The sequence below is a fragment of the Phocoena phocoena genome, chromosome 12 (genome assembly GCF_963924675.1).
Source record: "Phocoena phocoena chromosome 12, mPhoPho1.1, whole genome shotgun sequence".
NCBI classification, from domain to species: domain Eukaryota; kingdom Metazoa; phylum Chordata; class Mammalia; order Artiodactyla; family Phocoenidae; genus Phocoena; species Phocoena phocoena.
The window spans coordinates 66639316-66655837 of record NC_089230.1 but is presented as its reverse complement, the minus strand read 5'-3'; the positions used below and the strand labels follow the sequence as shown (position 1 = coordinate 66655837).

The following is a 16522-nucleotide window of genomic DNA, read 5'->3' as shown; positions in this document are numbered from 1 at the left end:
AACATACTTATTACTTCAGCCCCTTTTAGTAGGTGCTCCATTACCTGCAGCCAAAACCATCCCGATAGTTTCCCGATAGCCTAAGGAACACCTCTAACCATCTCGGTTCCTGACTAAGGCTTTTGAGTCATCATTCATTTGGCAACGCCAAATATCTGCCTCAAGATGAGCCCCAGACATTTCTCCAGCTACCAACACCATTGCTGAAAGGCTCTCTCCTCCAGAAGTACATATTTTGATATAAAACAGGAAAGGCAAATATTAACAGTATCAGCAGTGAACCTAAGTAGTGGGTATACAGGTGTTCCACTTTTCAACTTTTTTGATGTTTGAATATATTAACTATAAAAAGTTGTAAAGTTGGAAAAAATCTAATTGTGCACAGAGCTACAGACAAAGGAGTTACTATGACATGGTTCCAGTCCTGACACCACAACCTACAGAATAACATGCTCCTTAAGCACTGGAGAAAAAGGCGTGCGTGTGAAAAAGGATGCAAGGCAGCGCACTCTAAGAACGTGGAACACAGGGAGAACTACTTATCCAGGAGACAGTGAGTTTTATGCCCATGAGAGGCAGCAATGAAAGTACCAACTCTGACAGAGGAGGCTGTTATTTGCAAAAGCTGTTCCAGGTAAGGACCAGAGATCAGCAATTAAGCTAAATATCCCAGCTTCCTTTCAAGAGGGAAGTAAAAATAGTATTACATACCTTTTTCTTGGAAATGTTCAATTTGCTTCCAATGACTTCTGCCATTTTCAGTTTGCTTGTCTGCTTAGAGAGCATTGCTGTGAAACAGTCCAGAGCCTATTAAAATAACCAAGGTAAATGCCAACTGATTTTTAAAATAATACATTAATAACAGAGCATCACTATCCAGGCCACAAAAGGGAGGAACATAAAATCCAGCAGAACTTTTCTGCAAGTAAGACTAAGGAGAATACAAATAAAGTACCAATCCTAGACTCAAAGGACCTTACCATAACAGAGACAGGACACCAAAAAATGTGAAGGCTTTACTATCAAAATACCAGTTAATTAGGAAAACACACACAAACGCCTCAGTTTGCAAATCCAAAATTCAGGTAATAATAGCAATTAGCATTAATCCTTGGGTATATGGTTCCGTGGGGGGAAACGACTTCCAGACAGTGGAGGTAACACCAGAAGATTACTTTCTAGATGTAAAGGGAGGCTCCTGGTGTGCAATGAAGGGATTACGCTGTCATTACCCTAACCCAGTACTTAATCTTAGCAACGACTGATAGGCCAACAAGATACGTCTTCTGCTATAATGAAATATAAAATACGTATCACCACCAAATGGATTCTACCCCTACAAAAGCTGAATTTGAATACATCAAGCATTTTGTTAAACTTCTACATACAAGAAAGACAGATAAAATGATAAGGGAAAGGACACGAGTATGGCAAAACAAAGAATATATCTGGTTCTGCTGCCACCAAGTGTAATGTATCAATAAACTTCATGCAAGCATTTAAAAAAGAATGTATCTAGTTTTGTCCCTAATTCCTTACACAGAGCGTCAAAACTTCTTGGAATTACCAGGAGTAAGGAGTGTCTTTTGTTATTTACTGGAGCCCTTATGGACCTTAGCAGGTTTATTATGCTAAGCAAGGTAACTCTTGATGGGCCCTTAGATAGTTTCTGGCCAGGCCAGAAAGACCAAGGGTTGAAACTTCCAGCTCCATCTCCAACCTCTGGAGGAGGGGAGGGGATGGAGATAGAGTTCAATCGAATAGCCAATGTCAGAATAAGACCCCAATAAAATAATGGACATCCAAAGCTTAGAGAGCTTCTGATTGGTGACAAAGTGATGTGCCAGGAAGGTGGCACACCCTGACTCCACAGGAGTGCCTGTGCTCAGACTCCTGAAACCTTGCCCTATGTGTCTCTTCCATTTGACTGTTCTTGAGTTATATTTTTTATAATAAAACTATGACCTGTATGGTGAGTACAGAGCTTCCAATGAGTTCTGTGAGGTGATTACTGTACCTGAGGAGGTTGTGGGAACCCCTGAATTTACAGCTGATAGGTCCTAAGTGTGGGTGGGCATCTGAGACTTGCGGCTAGAGTCTAAAGTGGGGCAGCCTTGCAGAGGACTGAGCCCCTGAACCTGTGGGGTCTACACTAACTCCAGGTAGTCAGTATCAAAACTGAACTGAATTGCAGGACACCAGTTGGTGTCAAAGCAGTGAAGAAGCAACCAGATAAAGCCAGAAGGTGAAACATTCTGTAAAACAATTGGCCTGATCTCTTCAAGGGTATGTGTGGGGCGGGGGGGAAGGTTCTGATACAGTAAAAAAGTTCTTAATCCCATTTGCATAGAAAAGGATGTGGAAGGAGATTTAACAGTATTGGGGGGGCTTCCCTGGTGGTGCAGTGGTTGAGAATCAACCTGCCAGTGCAGGGGACACGTGATCGATTCCTGGTCTGGGAAGATCCCACATGCCGCGAAGCAACTAAGCCCACGCGCCACGACTACTGAGCCTGCGTTCCAGAGCCCACGAGCCACAACTCCTGAAGCCCGGGCGCCTAGAGCCCATGCTCTACAACAAGAGAAGCCACCGCAATGAGAAGCCCGCGCACCGCAATGAAGAGTAGCCCCTGCTCGCCACAACTAGAGAAAGCCCGCGCACAGCAACAAAGACCCAATGCAGCCAAAAATAAATAAATAAAATAAAATTTTAAAAATTAAATGAAATAAAGAAAAGTACAAAACAAGGTTACCTGTAAGAAAGATGAGAAATGCAGGAGAATGGAAAGGAAATTTCAATGGAGAGAAGAGGATTAAAGGACTGGCACACAGCACTTCAGAGTTCAGCCGGCTTAAGTGTGTGCTCCAAATGTGGGTTCTTTCTCCTCAAAGTAAGTTAACCAAACACAGAGAGAAACTGCTAACCAAAATGGGTCACTATTCTCTCCTCAGTCCTAGCTGACAGAAACCAGAACACTTTATAGTCAAAATGGGTTAATGTTTTAACAGCCCAGAGATCTTCAGGCAGCATCACTTTATTCTTAAGCAGGTGGGAATAAATCTCTCTCTGTTCTACTGAATGTGGCAGAGCTACAATTCAATAGAGCTTCCCTCCCACGCAACACATTTTGTCCCCACGTCCAGCACACAAGGATGTACTTTACAAACCCCACATTAATTTCTCTGGACTAAAGTTAAAAAGGCCCTACTGAGGCTAGTGGTGGGATAAGACAAATATAAATCTATCAAACAGACTAAGAAATTATATACAGAAATAAATACTAAAGATCTTAGAAACACTTTCTATTTTATAATAGTATTATCACCCGGGAGACTTTCTTTTCATTTAAGCTTTAATTTCAGTACTGTATCTGTTTTACTCTAATTCAAACTATACTTATTTGAAATTAGTAGTAACCTGTTTCAAAAACCACAAAACATTTATTAGGCCCAACTAGTTTTAAGGCAACATTAGTTCAGTTTTAACTAGCTAAGGATAATAAACGGTACCTACACAAAAGAAAAACTTTTTGATAGCAGTCAAGACACAGAAAATAACAGTAGAAATCAACAGCCTTAAAGAGCACAGAGAAGCAAGCAGGAAGACTGTATCTTACCTCTTGAAAAATATTTAATGATGCTGATGAAGACAGACTGTCAAAGCTGTGGGCAATCCTATTACACCAATTCAGTAGGTCCCTTTAAAAAAAAAAAGGGGGGGCGGGGGGCAGAGCTTACTTAGGTCTGGGAACACTTGACAACAAAGACTCTTCTTTTCTTCTGGCAACTGAAGATAAACAGTGTCAGGAAAAAGAATGAGTGGTCCCAGTCCCTCTCCTACCAGGAAGTGACCTAGAACTCACTTCTCCCCATCCATGCCAGACAAGGTAGCAGGAGACAGGGAGCAATTAATTCTCAGAGCAAACTGAGGGGAGTTGCCCACACCTAATTCTCATTTCTCAAAGGGCAAGTCAACCACTGAGAACAAAGCGCAAAGGCATGGATGGAACTCACTATACAGAGCAAAACCCAACAGTCTTTTATTTAAGACCCCAAGCGTCACAAAAGGACATCCGGTGAAAGAGCTATGTCAGTAACTATTCCCAACTTTGGCTTTTAAAGTTATTTGCTAAACTTCCAGTTATAAGTAAATCCTAAGGATATAACATACAACATAAGTACAATTAATGCTGCTGTATGCTATATATAAAAAGTTGTTAAGAGTTCTCATCATGAGAAAAAAAATTTTTTCTTTTACTGTTTCTTTAATTTTGTACCTATGAGATGACAGATGTTCACTGAACTTATTGCAGTGATCATTTCATGATGTATGTAATCGTTATGCTATATGCCATAAACTTATACAGTGCTCTGTGTCAATTACATCTCAATAAAACTGGAAGAAAAAAGTTATTTGTTAAAGTTAACATAATGTTACCTTCATAAGCCTTCCCATTCAGTAACTATAGATCTCAAAAAGGGACTGAACACTATGAAGTAGCCCAAACGTCTAATTTCAAAACCTGACTTCTTGTAACCACTCAGTTCTAGCTGCTAAGAACTTCTGAGGGAAGCAGTTTTTAAAACACCAACTGAAAAGCGTTTAGCCCAGGGCTTCCCTGGTGGTGCAGTGGTTGAGAGTCCGCCTGCCGATGCAGGGGACACGGGTTCGTGCCCCGGTCCGGGAAGATCCCACATGCCGCGGAGCGGCTGGGCCCGTGAGCCATGGCCGCTAAGCCTGCGCGTCTGGAGCCTGCGTGTCCGGAGCCTGTGCTCCACAACCGGAGAGGCCACAGCGCTGAGAGGCCTACATTCCACATAAAAAAAAAAAAAAGTGTTTAGCCCAGTACCTGAGAGACAATTCTCTCCCCTCAAGGCTTAGTCTTTTGTGTTCCCATCTGGCTTCTGAAACTTCCTCGGGTGCCTGTTCCCCTCCAACAGAACTATCACTCAGAGGGTGATGTTTCTCTCCAGTAAGCTGGATGTAAATGTCAAGCAGGTGATCGGTTGCTACCGATAAGCTGGGATATCTATTTCGAAGAACCTGACAGAGAGAGAAAAAAAAGCAAAGAAAATTTAGCAGCAGACAGAGTGATTTTTAAAAGCACACATAAACTGCTGCTGACACTAGTCAACCAAAAATGAATTTTTCTAAGAAATCTGTCATCTTAACCAAGTATAACAACTTCCACCCTCACCCATACCTCCCACCCCTCAAAGACCATGACTTTTTCCTGCCCAGAACTCAGTTATCTGGCAATCTCACCACCTATCACACAGCTTAGGGTATAGAAGCTAGATGGGAAAAGGGTCTCAAGCAACTCAGGCATCCAAGTCCCAGGCACTTACTCATTGAAGTATCCTTCAAGTAATATGTACTCTAATTTTTTAAACACAATTCTAGTACAGTCATTAAGTCATTTCTCAGACAAAAGCAAATAAGAAGCAGTTAATGGGAAAAGGAAAGTTTTTTAAAGCAAATCACAGTAAAAGGAGCTGGTGTTAAGTCCCGATAAAAAGTAGTTTTTATCAGACAACAGAAGTTAACAAGCAAAAGATCTAGCCCAATTCACTTTGACAGCTATCAAGAATTCTGTGCGGTATAATACTTGGTGCCCATAATATTGGTTCAACGCTTTTATGATATGGATTTGCTAAGTCAAGTCTACTTGAGAAGGAAGAAAAATATCATGTATATATTAGGAATATTACACCTTAATACATTTAAATTGAGAAGTATATCACGATTCCAATTTATATATGAAATATCAACATATTTTGTATATATTAAAGTTGTAAGGTCCACTAAAATCTTTTAACGGTGTCATCAAGTGGTAGATCTCATAGATTTTTATTTCTTCATACTTTTTTTTTTTAACTGGAGGATTTTACAACAAATATTATTGAAAACATATTTCAGATGTATTGAAAATTAAGGACAGAAAAAGAGAATAATAAAATCAACAAATTCAATTTAATGGATACACATGTGGATATTTCAAATACAGAATATACATTTTTTGTGTATGAAGGGAACATTTTCAAAATTGCCCATATATTTGTGGACCCTGGCTACCATAAACAAAATATACTTATTTCCATCACCCCTAAAACAAAAAGTTCCCTTTTGTCATCACTCCCTTCCTCCACATCCCCATCCCTGGAATCCTGTACCTGATTCAGATCTCTATACAGTTTGGCTTTCAAATCTATCATATACACAGAATCATATGGGATGTAGTGTATAGTTCGGTCTCTCTTACTCAGCATAACGTTTGTGAAATTCGTCCAGACATTACTGTATGTATCAGTAGTTCATTCTATTTTATTGCTGAGTAGTAATTCCAACATATGAGCATGTATATTTATGATTAAGGTGAAAAAAAAAGCTGTTTTTACTTGAAAAAATTTTGTTAGGTTTAACACTTTAGTAAGGGCTCAGTTATTTGGAAAAAAAGTTCTGAATAGAGATTTATATGTACCAACCAATTAGTCATTTTCTACCTTAGTCAAAAAACATCTTTTGTTATTAACATGAATGTCAAAATTTAAACACAATATCACATAATAAACTAATCTAACATGATATGGTTATCAATTTGATATGTATTTTGGAGATTCATTCCTTTAATAAGCATTTATTAAGTACCTACTTTGTAGCAGGCACTATTCCAGGGACAGAGAAACAAAACAAAATAAGGAATGGAACCCGTCCTCGAGAAAATCCCCCTAATAAAAGAAGCAGATATGAAAGCAAAAGCAAGCTTGCAGCCCAAAGTACAGCATGGTCGGCCCTGCTTGGGAGACCCGGGAAGGTTTCACAGAGCAGGAGAGGCACCTGGCAGAGGTCGCTGGTGACTGTGAGAGGGGACTGCCGGCAGAGAAAGCAGGCCATCTCTGGTGCCAGCACGTGAGGCATCAAGGCACATTCAAGGTGTACGGGGGAGACAAGGTGTGAGAAACTGCTAGGGGTAAGTTCCCGGCACTTACTAGGTATGAGACTAGCATTATGTAAAGAGCTTGTTTTTTGAAGTGTAATTTGATATTTCAGCAAGAAGTCAAAGCCAGTCTTTCTAAGCGTAAGATGGCTGTGGTTGGCAGCAACAGAAATGCAGTTCCTTGTGTTCCCCGTGAGGTCGGCATAGGAGATTATTTTATTTCCTAAGTAATACACACAAGGTTTTTAGCTACCAGTCATTTATTTAGGAGAGTGTTATTAGGATTAGTAAGTCCAGAAGCTTAAAAATAACCAGTGAGCTTCTGAAAGTCAGCTACCTAAATATGACCTAGGTCACTGAAGCGAGGAGGTGTGTGCTCCTGTCGCACCTGCGGTGAGCAGAGTGACACACTGTTGATCAAGGCAGGAGTGGAAGGAGGAGTTCTGGCTCATCCTTCAAGTACAGAATACAGTAAGAACAGAGTGGCTGTCAAATGTTCTTCTCATCCTCTCAATCCCCAATAAATTACACCTAAATGTGAACTTCAGCCCTCCCCTTTAAAGAAAAGACTCACAATTTAAGTCTGAAAATAAAACATTTAAAGGTCTGCAACAGCAAAAGAAAGAGGAGCACTATGACAAAGCAATACAACAAACATTTACAAAATGCCAGGCACGGAGTGGATGCTGGGGATACCAAAGCTGAGTTAAGTTACTGGAGGAGCTTATAGTTGAGGGCGGCAAGAGGGGAAAAGACAGACATACAGGACACACAAATACACAACTGGGAACTAGAGTGAGATAAGAAACTCTCAAGTGTAAAACAGGCTGTAGGGTTATAAAATCACACCATCAAGGCAAGGCTTCTTAGAGATTATACTATCAAGGTTTACCCAGTAATCGGTGAACTCTGAAAACCCCTCTGCTAGTAAATACCTAAATGCTAGATAAAATATTTGAAAAGGTTGTCTGGTGCCACTTATTTATCTAAAAACTTATACCAAGAAAGAGGAAAGCATCCCTGCCATGACTGAATGGTCACTGACAATGCTTTATTCGTGGCTCTCCAAGATGAAACGTTGGAAGTCGGGACGCTTCCCAAGTGAGGAGGTAGATCCGAGGGGAGACAGAAGGTTGGCAGGGTAAAGTGAGGCACACCTCTCAGTGTTCGCGGAGAACCAGAGACACTACAAAGTAAACCTATGTATAAAACCTTTAAAATAAGTCATCTCAATTTTCATTAATACCCCGATCAAAATGTACATAAAGTTGTTAAGTGTGAAAGATATTAGTTACAAAACAACTTAGCATAAAAAAGATCCTTTGGGGACAACTGGGGAAACTTAAACATGGTCTGAGAATTAAGTGCTACTGAGGAATTACTATTCATTTTATTGGGTGTAATAATCATTACGGTTATATATGGAAATGCCCTTAGAGATGCATGAAAGTATTTAAGGGTGAAACGCTATGAGGTTTGCTTTCAAATATATTAGCAAATAAAAACTACTAGATGAAATTAATACAGTAAAATGTCAGCATATTAACTGTTAAATTTAGAGTGACGAGTACTTTGGTGACTCATTGGGCTATTTCCTCTGTTTACATGTAAGTCTGACACTTTTAATAATGAAGAGTAAGAAAGAAAAGCATTGATACTTTCAAATAACCTCATACCTCATTCAGTTCTGTCTTATCCATGTTATCCAGGTAAATTTTGGTCCAGTATTTGTCTAGCAGAGTAGCATGACTATTTAGCGGTCGATACCAATTTCCTCCACAGCTCAAGAGTCTGTATTTCAGAATGAAAAACAGAGTCACACAAAATTCCCAATTTTAATCTTGAATTATGCCCCTGGTTATCCCTTGCTAGATGTCATCTCACATCTGAGTAAAACTCACAGTTCCTTCTGGTGCCAGACAGCACTGTGCTGGGCTTATGGGGAGCATGACAATGAAAGGCTGCCACCAAGCCAGGTTTGACTATTTTCCTAGGGGGAGTAATAGGGCTTTAACCAAGTTATTTTCACACCACTGCAAATGATCCTATTAGACGTTTTGAACTGAACAACATGTTCCTTTTCCTTAAGACATAACTTCAGGAAAAAGAAAACCTAATCCAAGACCAACAGCATTAAAAATAAGTTCACTGCTTATTACCAAAAGCGACAGTACCTAAAATTATTTAACATGCCCAGAAGAGAAGGAATATTCGTTAAACACATACTCTGGGCAAGCCATGGGCTTACACCTAAGCCATGTAATTTAATCTTCACAACAACTGCACTGAGGGGATGATGCCTTTCTTTTCTTCTAACTGTAAGGAAGAACTGTACAGAAGAGAAGGAGAGTAATGTTCCTTGCTCACTCAACTATGACTACAAATGGCAAAGCCAAGAACTGAACTCAGGTTTGTGTGACATACTTCTATGATGTCCCAGGACTTGCTGGGAAATGTATCTAGCAGGAAAGAACTTCACCATCGCTGTGAATAAAATCAGGGTCTATTAAAACTAACAGGGCCTAGCAAGGTCTTCCTTAGAACTGTTAGCTCTGCATTCCATCTGGAAGTGAATGTTCACAGAGGTACAGTAAACACTAATATAATCACTAAATACAATGTGGCATTATTTTCACTCTTGGGCATTTTAAGACCTTAGAGAAGCTGTACAGTTATAGACAAGTAGGAGGAAATAAACCACTGCCTTCACATTATTTTAAAAAGTAGATAGGGACATATACTAAGTTTGCTTAGGTTTTATTCCTTTGTTGATGCTTATATTCAATTAATTTTTTTAAATGCCTGAGGTCTACATGGCTTTATCATCACCACCATCATGGCTGGGCACTTACTACGTGACAGGTCTTTAGTCACTTCACCTAACCTTCATAACTTACACCAAGTTGTAAAGTAGGTGTTATTGGCCCCATCATAATCAGTCAAGCAAGGTACACACAGGTACAAAGTGTCAGTGTCAGGATTCAAACCCAGGGCTATCTGACAACAGTCTCATCTCTGATTATGTTTGAAAACATGAAAACAAGACAAAGTTTTTTAAGACTGGTTACTTATTTTTAAGTGGGGGGGAAAAAACCACTTTTACTTTCTAAATTAATTATCTCCATTAAAAATAGTCAGGAAGGGGCTTCCCTGGTGGCGCAGTGGTTGAGAATCCGCCTGCCAAAGCAGGGGACACGGGTTTGATCCCTGGTCCAGGAAGATCCCACATGCCACGGAGCAACTAAGCCCGTGCGTCACAACTACTGAACCTGTGCTCTAGAGCCTGTAAGTCACAACTATTGAGCCTGCGTGCTGCAACTACTGAAGCCCGTGTGCCTAGAGCCCATGCTCCACAACAAGAGAAGCCACTACAGTAAGAAGCTGAGCACCGCAACGAAGAGTAGCCCCTGCTCACTGCAACTAGAGAAAGCCTGCGTGCAGCAATGAATACCCAACACAGCCAAAAATAAATTAAATAAATTTAAAAAAAAAAGTCAGGAATGAGAATGTTGAATCTGTCATCACTGCTAACTAACCTTGCTTAAAATGGGCCCAGAGAACTCTATTCCAAGACTTTTGTACTCAGCACTCTAGCATGTGGACTTAGGAAGAGGCTCCATCGTGGGAATAGAAGGGTTAATGGGACATACCTCCTGGTTGCAAAGAACTGAAATCCAGGAGCCACTTTCAGACAGTCACCTTGGCCAGGAATCAAGAGCTCTCCATTCTCCAAGAGAGGGATCAGCACGGAAACCTAAATCACAAAACCCCAGTGATAAAGCTATTAAAGACAGAAGTAACAAACAAGAAAGCAAAAAAACCCTCTCACCAAATGATGAACACGTCCTTCCTACTTCTCACAGCATGAACTGGGGTCAAACGCCAGGCGGGAATACTGGAGCCGCCTACACTCCAGCAGAGCAACTTATTCATTCAGCATTCACTGAGTTCCTACTATGGACCAGAATCAAGCAAGACAGGAAAAATCCAGACATGACTGAGGCTTTACAGCCTAGAGTCTGACGGGAGATAGCCATGCAGACTACCATATAGCATGATCGGTGTGACCCCCAAGGGGTGTACAAAATGGTATGTGAAGACACAGGGTGGCTGTAGATCAGTGTGGAGTAGTTTAGAAGCAGGGCAGTGAAGCCATTCTAGAGGTAATGACATTCACTGAATCTGAAAGTATGAAGAGGGATCAGCCTGGTTTGTTGGGAGAGCAGTGGCACATTTACTCTAGGCAAAAATATTCAAATGGATAAAAATGTATACGCCTAAGAGCATGGCATGAGAGGACTCTTACAGTTAGGGTTAGGGCAGAACGTGTATATGAAGTAGTGGAAAAATACTAGGCTTAGAGATAAATGATAAAAGGACTTCTGTGCTGAGCTAAGGAGTTTGAGTTTTTTTCATGAAGTTGTTGAGAGGATTTTAGTCTGAAGAAAAACTTATTTTTTATTTTAGAAAATGAACTGTGCAACAATATGGAAGATAAACTGAAAGAGAGCCAGCCTGGAGGGAAAGAAGCGAAAAAGGACACCATTCAGGTAACAAAGGTAAGATGGCAGGATAGATTAGATAGACAGATAAAAATAAGAAGGCCTGTGCTAAGGCAGTGGGCTAGGAGGGAACAGAATAAGAGATAAGGAAAAAGTACTAAGCAATATCAGACTAAGTGAATGCGGGACTAGAGGAAGGAGACACATCAAAATTCTGGCTTGGTAATTGTGTGGCAGGAAAGGCTGTTGCAGGAAAGAGCAGATAAGGTTCATTTTGAACATCCTGAACCTGTACCTGCTAAGGAAGATCCAAGTAGAGATTTTTTCAAGAAAAGTATGGACTAGACATATGGGTCTAGGGGATGTGAGTTTATAGAATTTTGAGGAAAAAAACAGTAAGAACAAAGAGCCAAGGAGGAAGGTCCTAAAATGTCAAGGTAATTTTATCAAGCATCCTTATTTCATACATGGCTAGGAGATGAAAGGAAAAATATTATGGGGGCAACTCCAAGATAACTCCGACACTTGAAACAAAAGACAACCATCCTGAATGAGATCTGTAAAAGCCATAAAAGCTACCTTAAAATAGTAATTAGTTAGCAATTAGCTGAGAAGTTCTGGAAATAACAAAATAATAATCAAGGGTCCAGGTATGTTTTAAGATAAACACAACTTCACTATAATGATGATGAAGTTTAAATCAACTGAACAGCATACCCTCTGGAACCAAGTGTATTGATAGTAACAGAAGCGGAATGGTCTACACAAAATGGAACTCAAAGTACAAGAATTTTCTGATGTTTACCAGACGTTGCCCAAGGAAGATCAAGACAGAAACTAACAGTTTGGTCTTGAAATCTGGACTTGGTCATCAAAGAATATACTTGGCTATGGCAAAGGGATAGATCCCTAGGCTTCATCATGACCTGAATGGAATATCCCTTATGTTCATCTACCTTCTTTGGCTCAAATTCTATGATTAATAATACTAATGACTTCCCAGGTACCCTGATGTCTGAAAAAATTGCCCAGGAAAGAGAGCTATAGAAAGCGCTAAGACTCAACAAATACTTTTAAGTTGGCCTTGCAGTTTATAATTCAGTTTTATTTTTAAGTGTCATTGGTAGTAGTCATCCTTGGCTCTGGGCTTCTTAAGAAATTTGACTCTCCAGCCCTATAAAACTGAGCATTAAAATCTTAGAACATGGTGGTCAAACTAAGCCAATAACCCCATTACATTTTTACCTCACTAGACTCTAAAATATGTGTGTCATAAGACACACACATATTTATAGCCCCTCCTTCCCCATACATTTCCCTAAACCTAAAGACCTTTCCCACCTCTCCTTCCCCCTCCCCCATCTCTGTCTCCTCTCTCTCTCCAATCCAAGAGGGGAAAGTCCATATACAGGTGGCTTTAGGGTTCACGGTAAAAGAAAATTAAAACCAATCTCAGGAAAATCTACCCAAAGGAAGATTTTTTTCATTCTGGAATACATTTTTTTGGTCATAGTTTACAGAATACAGAAGAAACATGGACTGCCTCCATAGCTAAATTTTATACACATATAAAAGTGATCTTTTTGAAGTCAAAAATATACATCCAGTTTATTTTCCTTAATGGAACAAAGACAAGCAGGCTCTTATTATATCACCTCTTCTTTCATCTGTCCTCAGCCCACTACTCTACAAATGCCATAGCCAGGGAGCTGGGTCTCAAAGTTCTCAATGTATATGCAGCATGGATTAAGATGTTTCCCACCAAGCCTATTCTTGGAAAGTCTGTGAAATTGCTCACATTTTCAACTAAAGGAGGAAAAAAACTACTGTGAAATTGATCACATATTCAACTATTAAAGGAAACAGTACAAGCAGAATTTTAATAATTTTCTATCAAACAGGAGATCAGCCCAGTAATCCAAGAACTCAAACCAGATTAGGTAGATAACCAACATACCATCTCTAATGAAATACTTATGTTGTTTAAATAATCCCCCAGTATCACTATTAACACAATTTTCATTCTCTTCAAAGACAAGAAATTAGCGAGTTACTAGGGAGGTGACATACCACGTCCAAGGGAGCATAGTCAATATCCTCCAGAAGGATCCAGTGTCCATTTGTGGCCGCCTGTGTCAGGGTACCAGGCTGCCACACAAACTCTCCTGGGACATCTGTGCAGCGATACATTCCCAACAGCATCTGCAAAAATATTATTGAAGCCACACACCTGAGGAGCCAATGCTACATCCTGCGATTAGTTCCATTAAACTTCCACAGGGTTATAACAGGTATCTGAGGTTTTACAGCGTGGTCCCCTCAGTTATGAGGAAGACCAATAACTATTCTCATATTCTCTTAGCAAAAACAATATTTTAAGGCAAATATTCACAAGTATGCTCACCAACCAAAATCTGCCATTTCTTACTTACCTTACTGTCGGTCTGATCTCCAAGCTGGACTTTGAGAAGCTGAGGGGGCTTCCTTCTACCTGTTATTGCAGCTAAATGTTCAACTAAGGAAGTTTTCCCACATCCAATCGGTCCTTCCAACAACACAGCATTCTGAGAAGCCACTGCCATAGCCAGGGTCTGAAGATTTTTGCAGACTGACTCAACCAGCACATAAGACCTAAAGGCCAGCTCCTGTTCGCGAGAAGAACTCCGACTACTGGCCTAAGGAGGCAAGTGGAAAATAAAAGGCATATCAAGAAGAGTCTTCCCATCAAAGAGCACAGGTTAATTTCTACAACAGTGCTTCCACCGGCTTCTACATAAACCTCTGCCAATAAAGTGGTAGTACAGGACCCACAGTAACAACAAGTATGTTATCCAAAGTAAGGATCTGACTTGTTCACTTTCCTTTCTCCCCTGCACTCCAACTCTGGGAACTCGCTAACAAATTTAAGAAAAAGTCTCCCAAACTTTAAGAAGCCACAAAAGTTGACACACAGGGGATGGGAACAAGCCTCATCTCTCATGACTGGATTTTTGTTTTTCCTTACCTTACCATATTCTAGGATTTTACGTCTAAGATCAAGAATGCACAATACACTAATGAGACCATCAGGGGAGAGTAAGGACATTGAAAGGATACACTATAAAATTGTTCAATTTTTTCCAGGTGTAATAAAGAGTTCTGGAAATTTTTTAAGTCCTTTTTTTTTTTAAAAAAAATTTTATTGAAGTATAGTTGATTTATAATGTGTTAATTTCTGCTATACAGCAAAGTGTTTCAGCTATACATATATTATTTTTCATTATGGTTAATCACAGGATACTGAATATATTTCCCTTATATTATATATACATCCTATATATAATAGTTTGCATAAAGTCCTTTCCTTTTATACACACACACACACACACACACACACACACACACACACACACAAAACTACAAGCATACCTCAAAGATTTTGCAGGTTGAATTCCAAAACACAGCAATAAACCAAATACCATAATGAAGCAAGTCACACAAAATTTTCAGTTTCCCAGTGCACATACAAGTTATGTTTACACTACACTGTGGTCTATTAAGTGTACAACATAGCTTTATGTCTTAAAGACAATGTACATACCTTAATTTAAAAATACTTTATTGCTAAAAATGGTAACCATCATCTGAGACTTCACCAAGTTGTAATCTTTGCAATCGTAACATCAAAGACCACCAGTCACAGATCACCATAACAAATATAAATACTGAAACAGTTCTAAATATTTCAAGAATTACCAAAATGTGACACAGAGACACGAAGTGAGCAAATGCTGTTGGAAAAATGGCACCAACAGACTTGCTCAAGGCAGGGTTGCCACAAACCTTGTTAAAAAAAAAAGCAATGTCTGAGAAGCACAACAAAACAAGGTATGCCTACATTTAGCTAAGAAATGATGTGGTATCTGGGAGTTGCTTCAAAACAATATGGTGTGAGGACAGTGTTCAGAAATATAAATGCAACATAATTGATCATGAATTTATAATTACTGAAGCTGAATGATGGGTACATGTGGATTCATTACACTATTGTTTCTACTTTGGAATACGTTTAACATTTTCCATAACAAAAAGTAAAATAATAATAATAATGTACCCAATATGTTTAATGGGTAGTTTCAGTTTTGCAAGATGAAAAAGTTCTGGAGTTTCTTTGCTAACAATGTGAATATACTTAACACCACTGAAGAGCACACTTAAAAATCGTAAAGATGGTAAACGTTACATTCATTTTACCACAATTTAAACAAATTTTATTAACAATGGACCTAATATGACACAGAAAAAAGGACCTCTTGGAAAAGTGCAATGATTATTAACTTTTAAGGAATGGTAAATTCTCAAACATAGCTTGTCCCCTAAAGATATGTGAGGACAAAATGAGATTCAGGGCTGGAAGTTCTTGATCTTTTTGCAGAGCTGTTACTCTTAGCAACCGGCAGGCAGGCTGGGCTGTAGCTCCATTCTGCACTTCTGCCCCAGTGCTCTGCCACTGCCACCCAGTATATCAAGCCTACTCCAACCAGAATCCTTCCCTATGTTGAAGTTCTAATGATCCAAACCTAATCTATGTTAGGAGAGCGGTTAAAGAGAGGTGGGGAGGTCTTCCTGACCAGAGGGAAACACAAGGCGCTTTGGAAATGCTGGCATCTCAGTGTTGGTGACAGAGATATTTAGTTTATGAATAATCATGCAGCTGTACACTTAAGACATGCACTTTTTTATATCTATATTATACTTATCTTTTTAATTTTGTACTTCCCAGATACAAACTGACAGATCAAGGAATGACTCAGGACTTGTTCCAGGAAGAAAACTGGGTGGGTCTGACCATCAGACAAAGTGACAACTGACTAAAGACTGCTGGGGAAAAACAGACTGGTTTCCAATGTTCCCAGATTATGGAACCAGACTCTGATTTACAAGACTTTCCAAAGTGTAGTCTGGAGGCACACTCTTGGAAAGGTCATTTGCTATGGCAGGGGAAGAGCTCACTACAGATGCAACCCTCTCACACAACAGGCAAAGAGAATATTCTGACAGAAAGAGGCCAGGGAGTTACACCTGGGCCTAGCCCCATCTCTGC

At 39.7% G+C, this 16522-nt stretch overlaps 1 protein-coding gene across 1 annotated transcript in view; it reads right to left on the bottom strand.

The window, feature by feature from the left end:
* The window catches only part of MDN1 (midasin AAA ATPase 1), a 152735-nt gene that overhangs the window by 117836 nt on the left and 18377 nt on the right, over positions 1–16522 (bottom strand). The window contains exons 6-12 of the mRNA XM_065888608.1: positions 13872–14114; positions 13510–13641; positions 10588–10691; positions 8614–8728; positions 4850–5043; positions 3617–3698; positions 712–807 (exon numbers count right to left, since the gene is read on the bottom strand). Of these exons, the coding sequence (XP_065744680.1) occupies positions 712–807; positions 3617–3698; positions 4850–5043; positions 8614–8728; positions 10588–10691; positions 13510–13641; positions 13872–14114 (966 nt within the window). The remainder of the gene's footprint in view (positions 1–711; positions 808–3616; positions 3699–4849; positions 5044–8613; positions 8729–10587; positions 10692–13509; positions 13642–13871; positions 14115–16522) is intronic.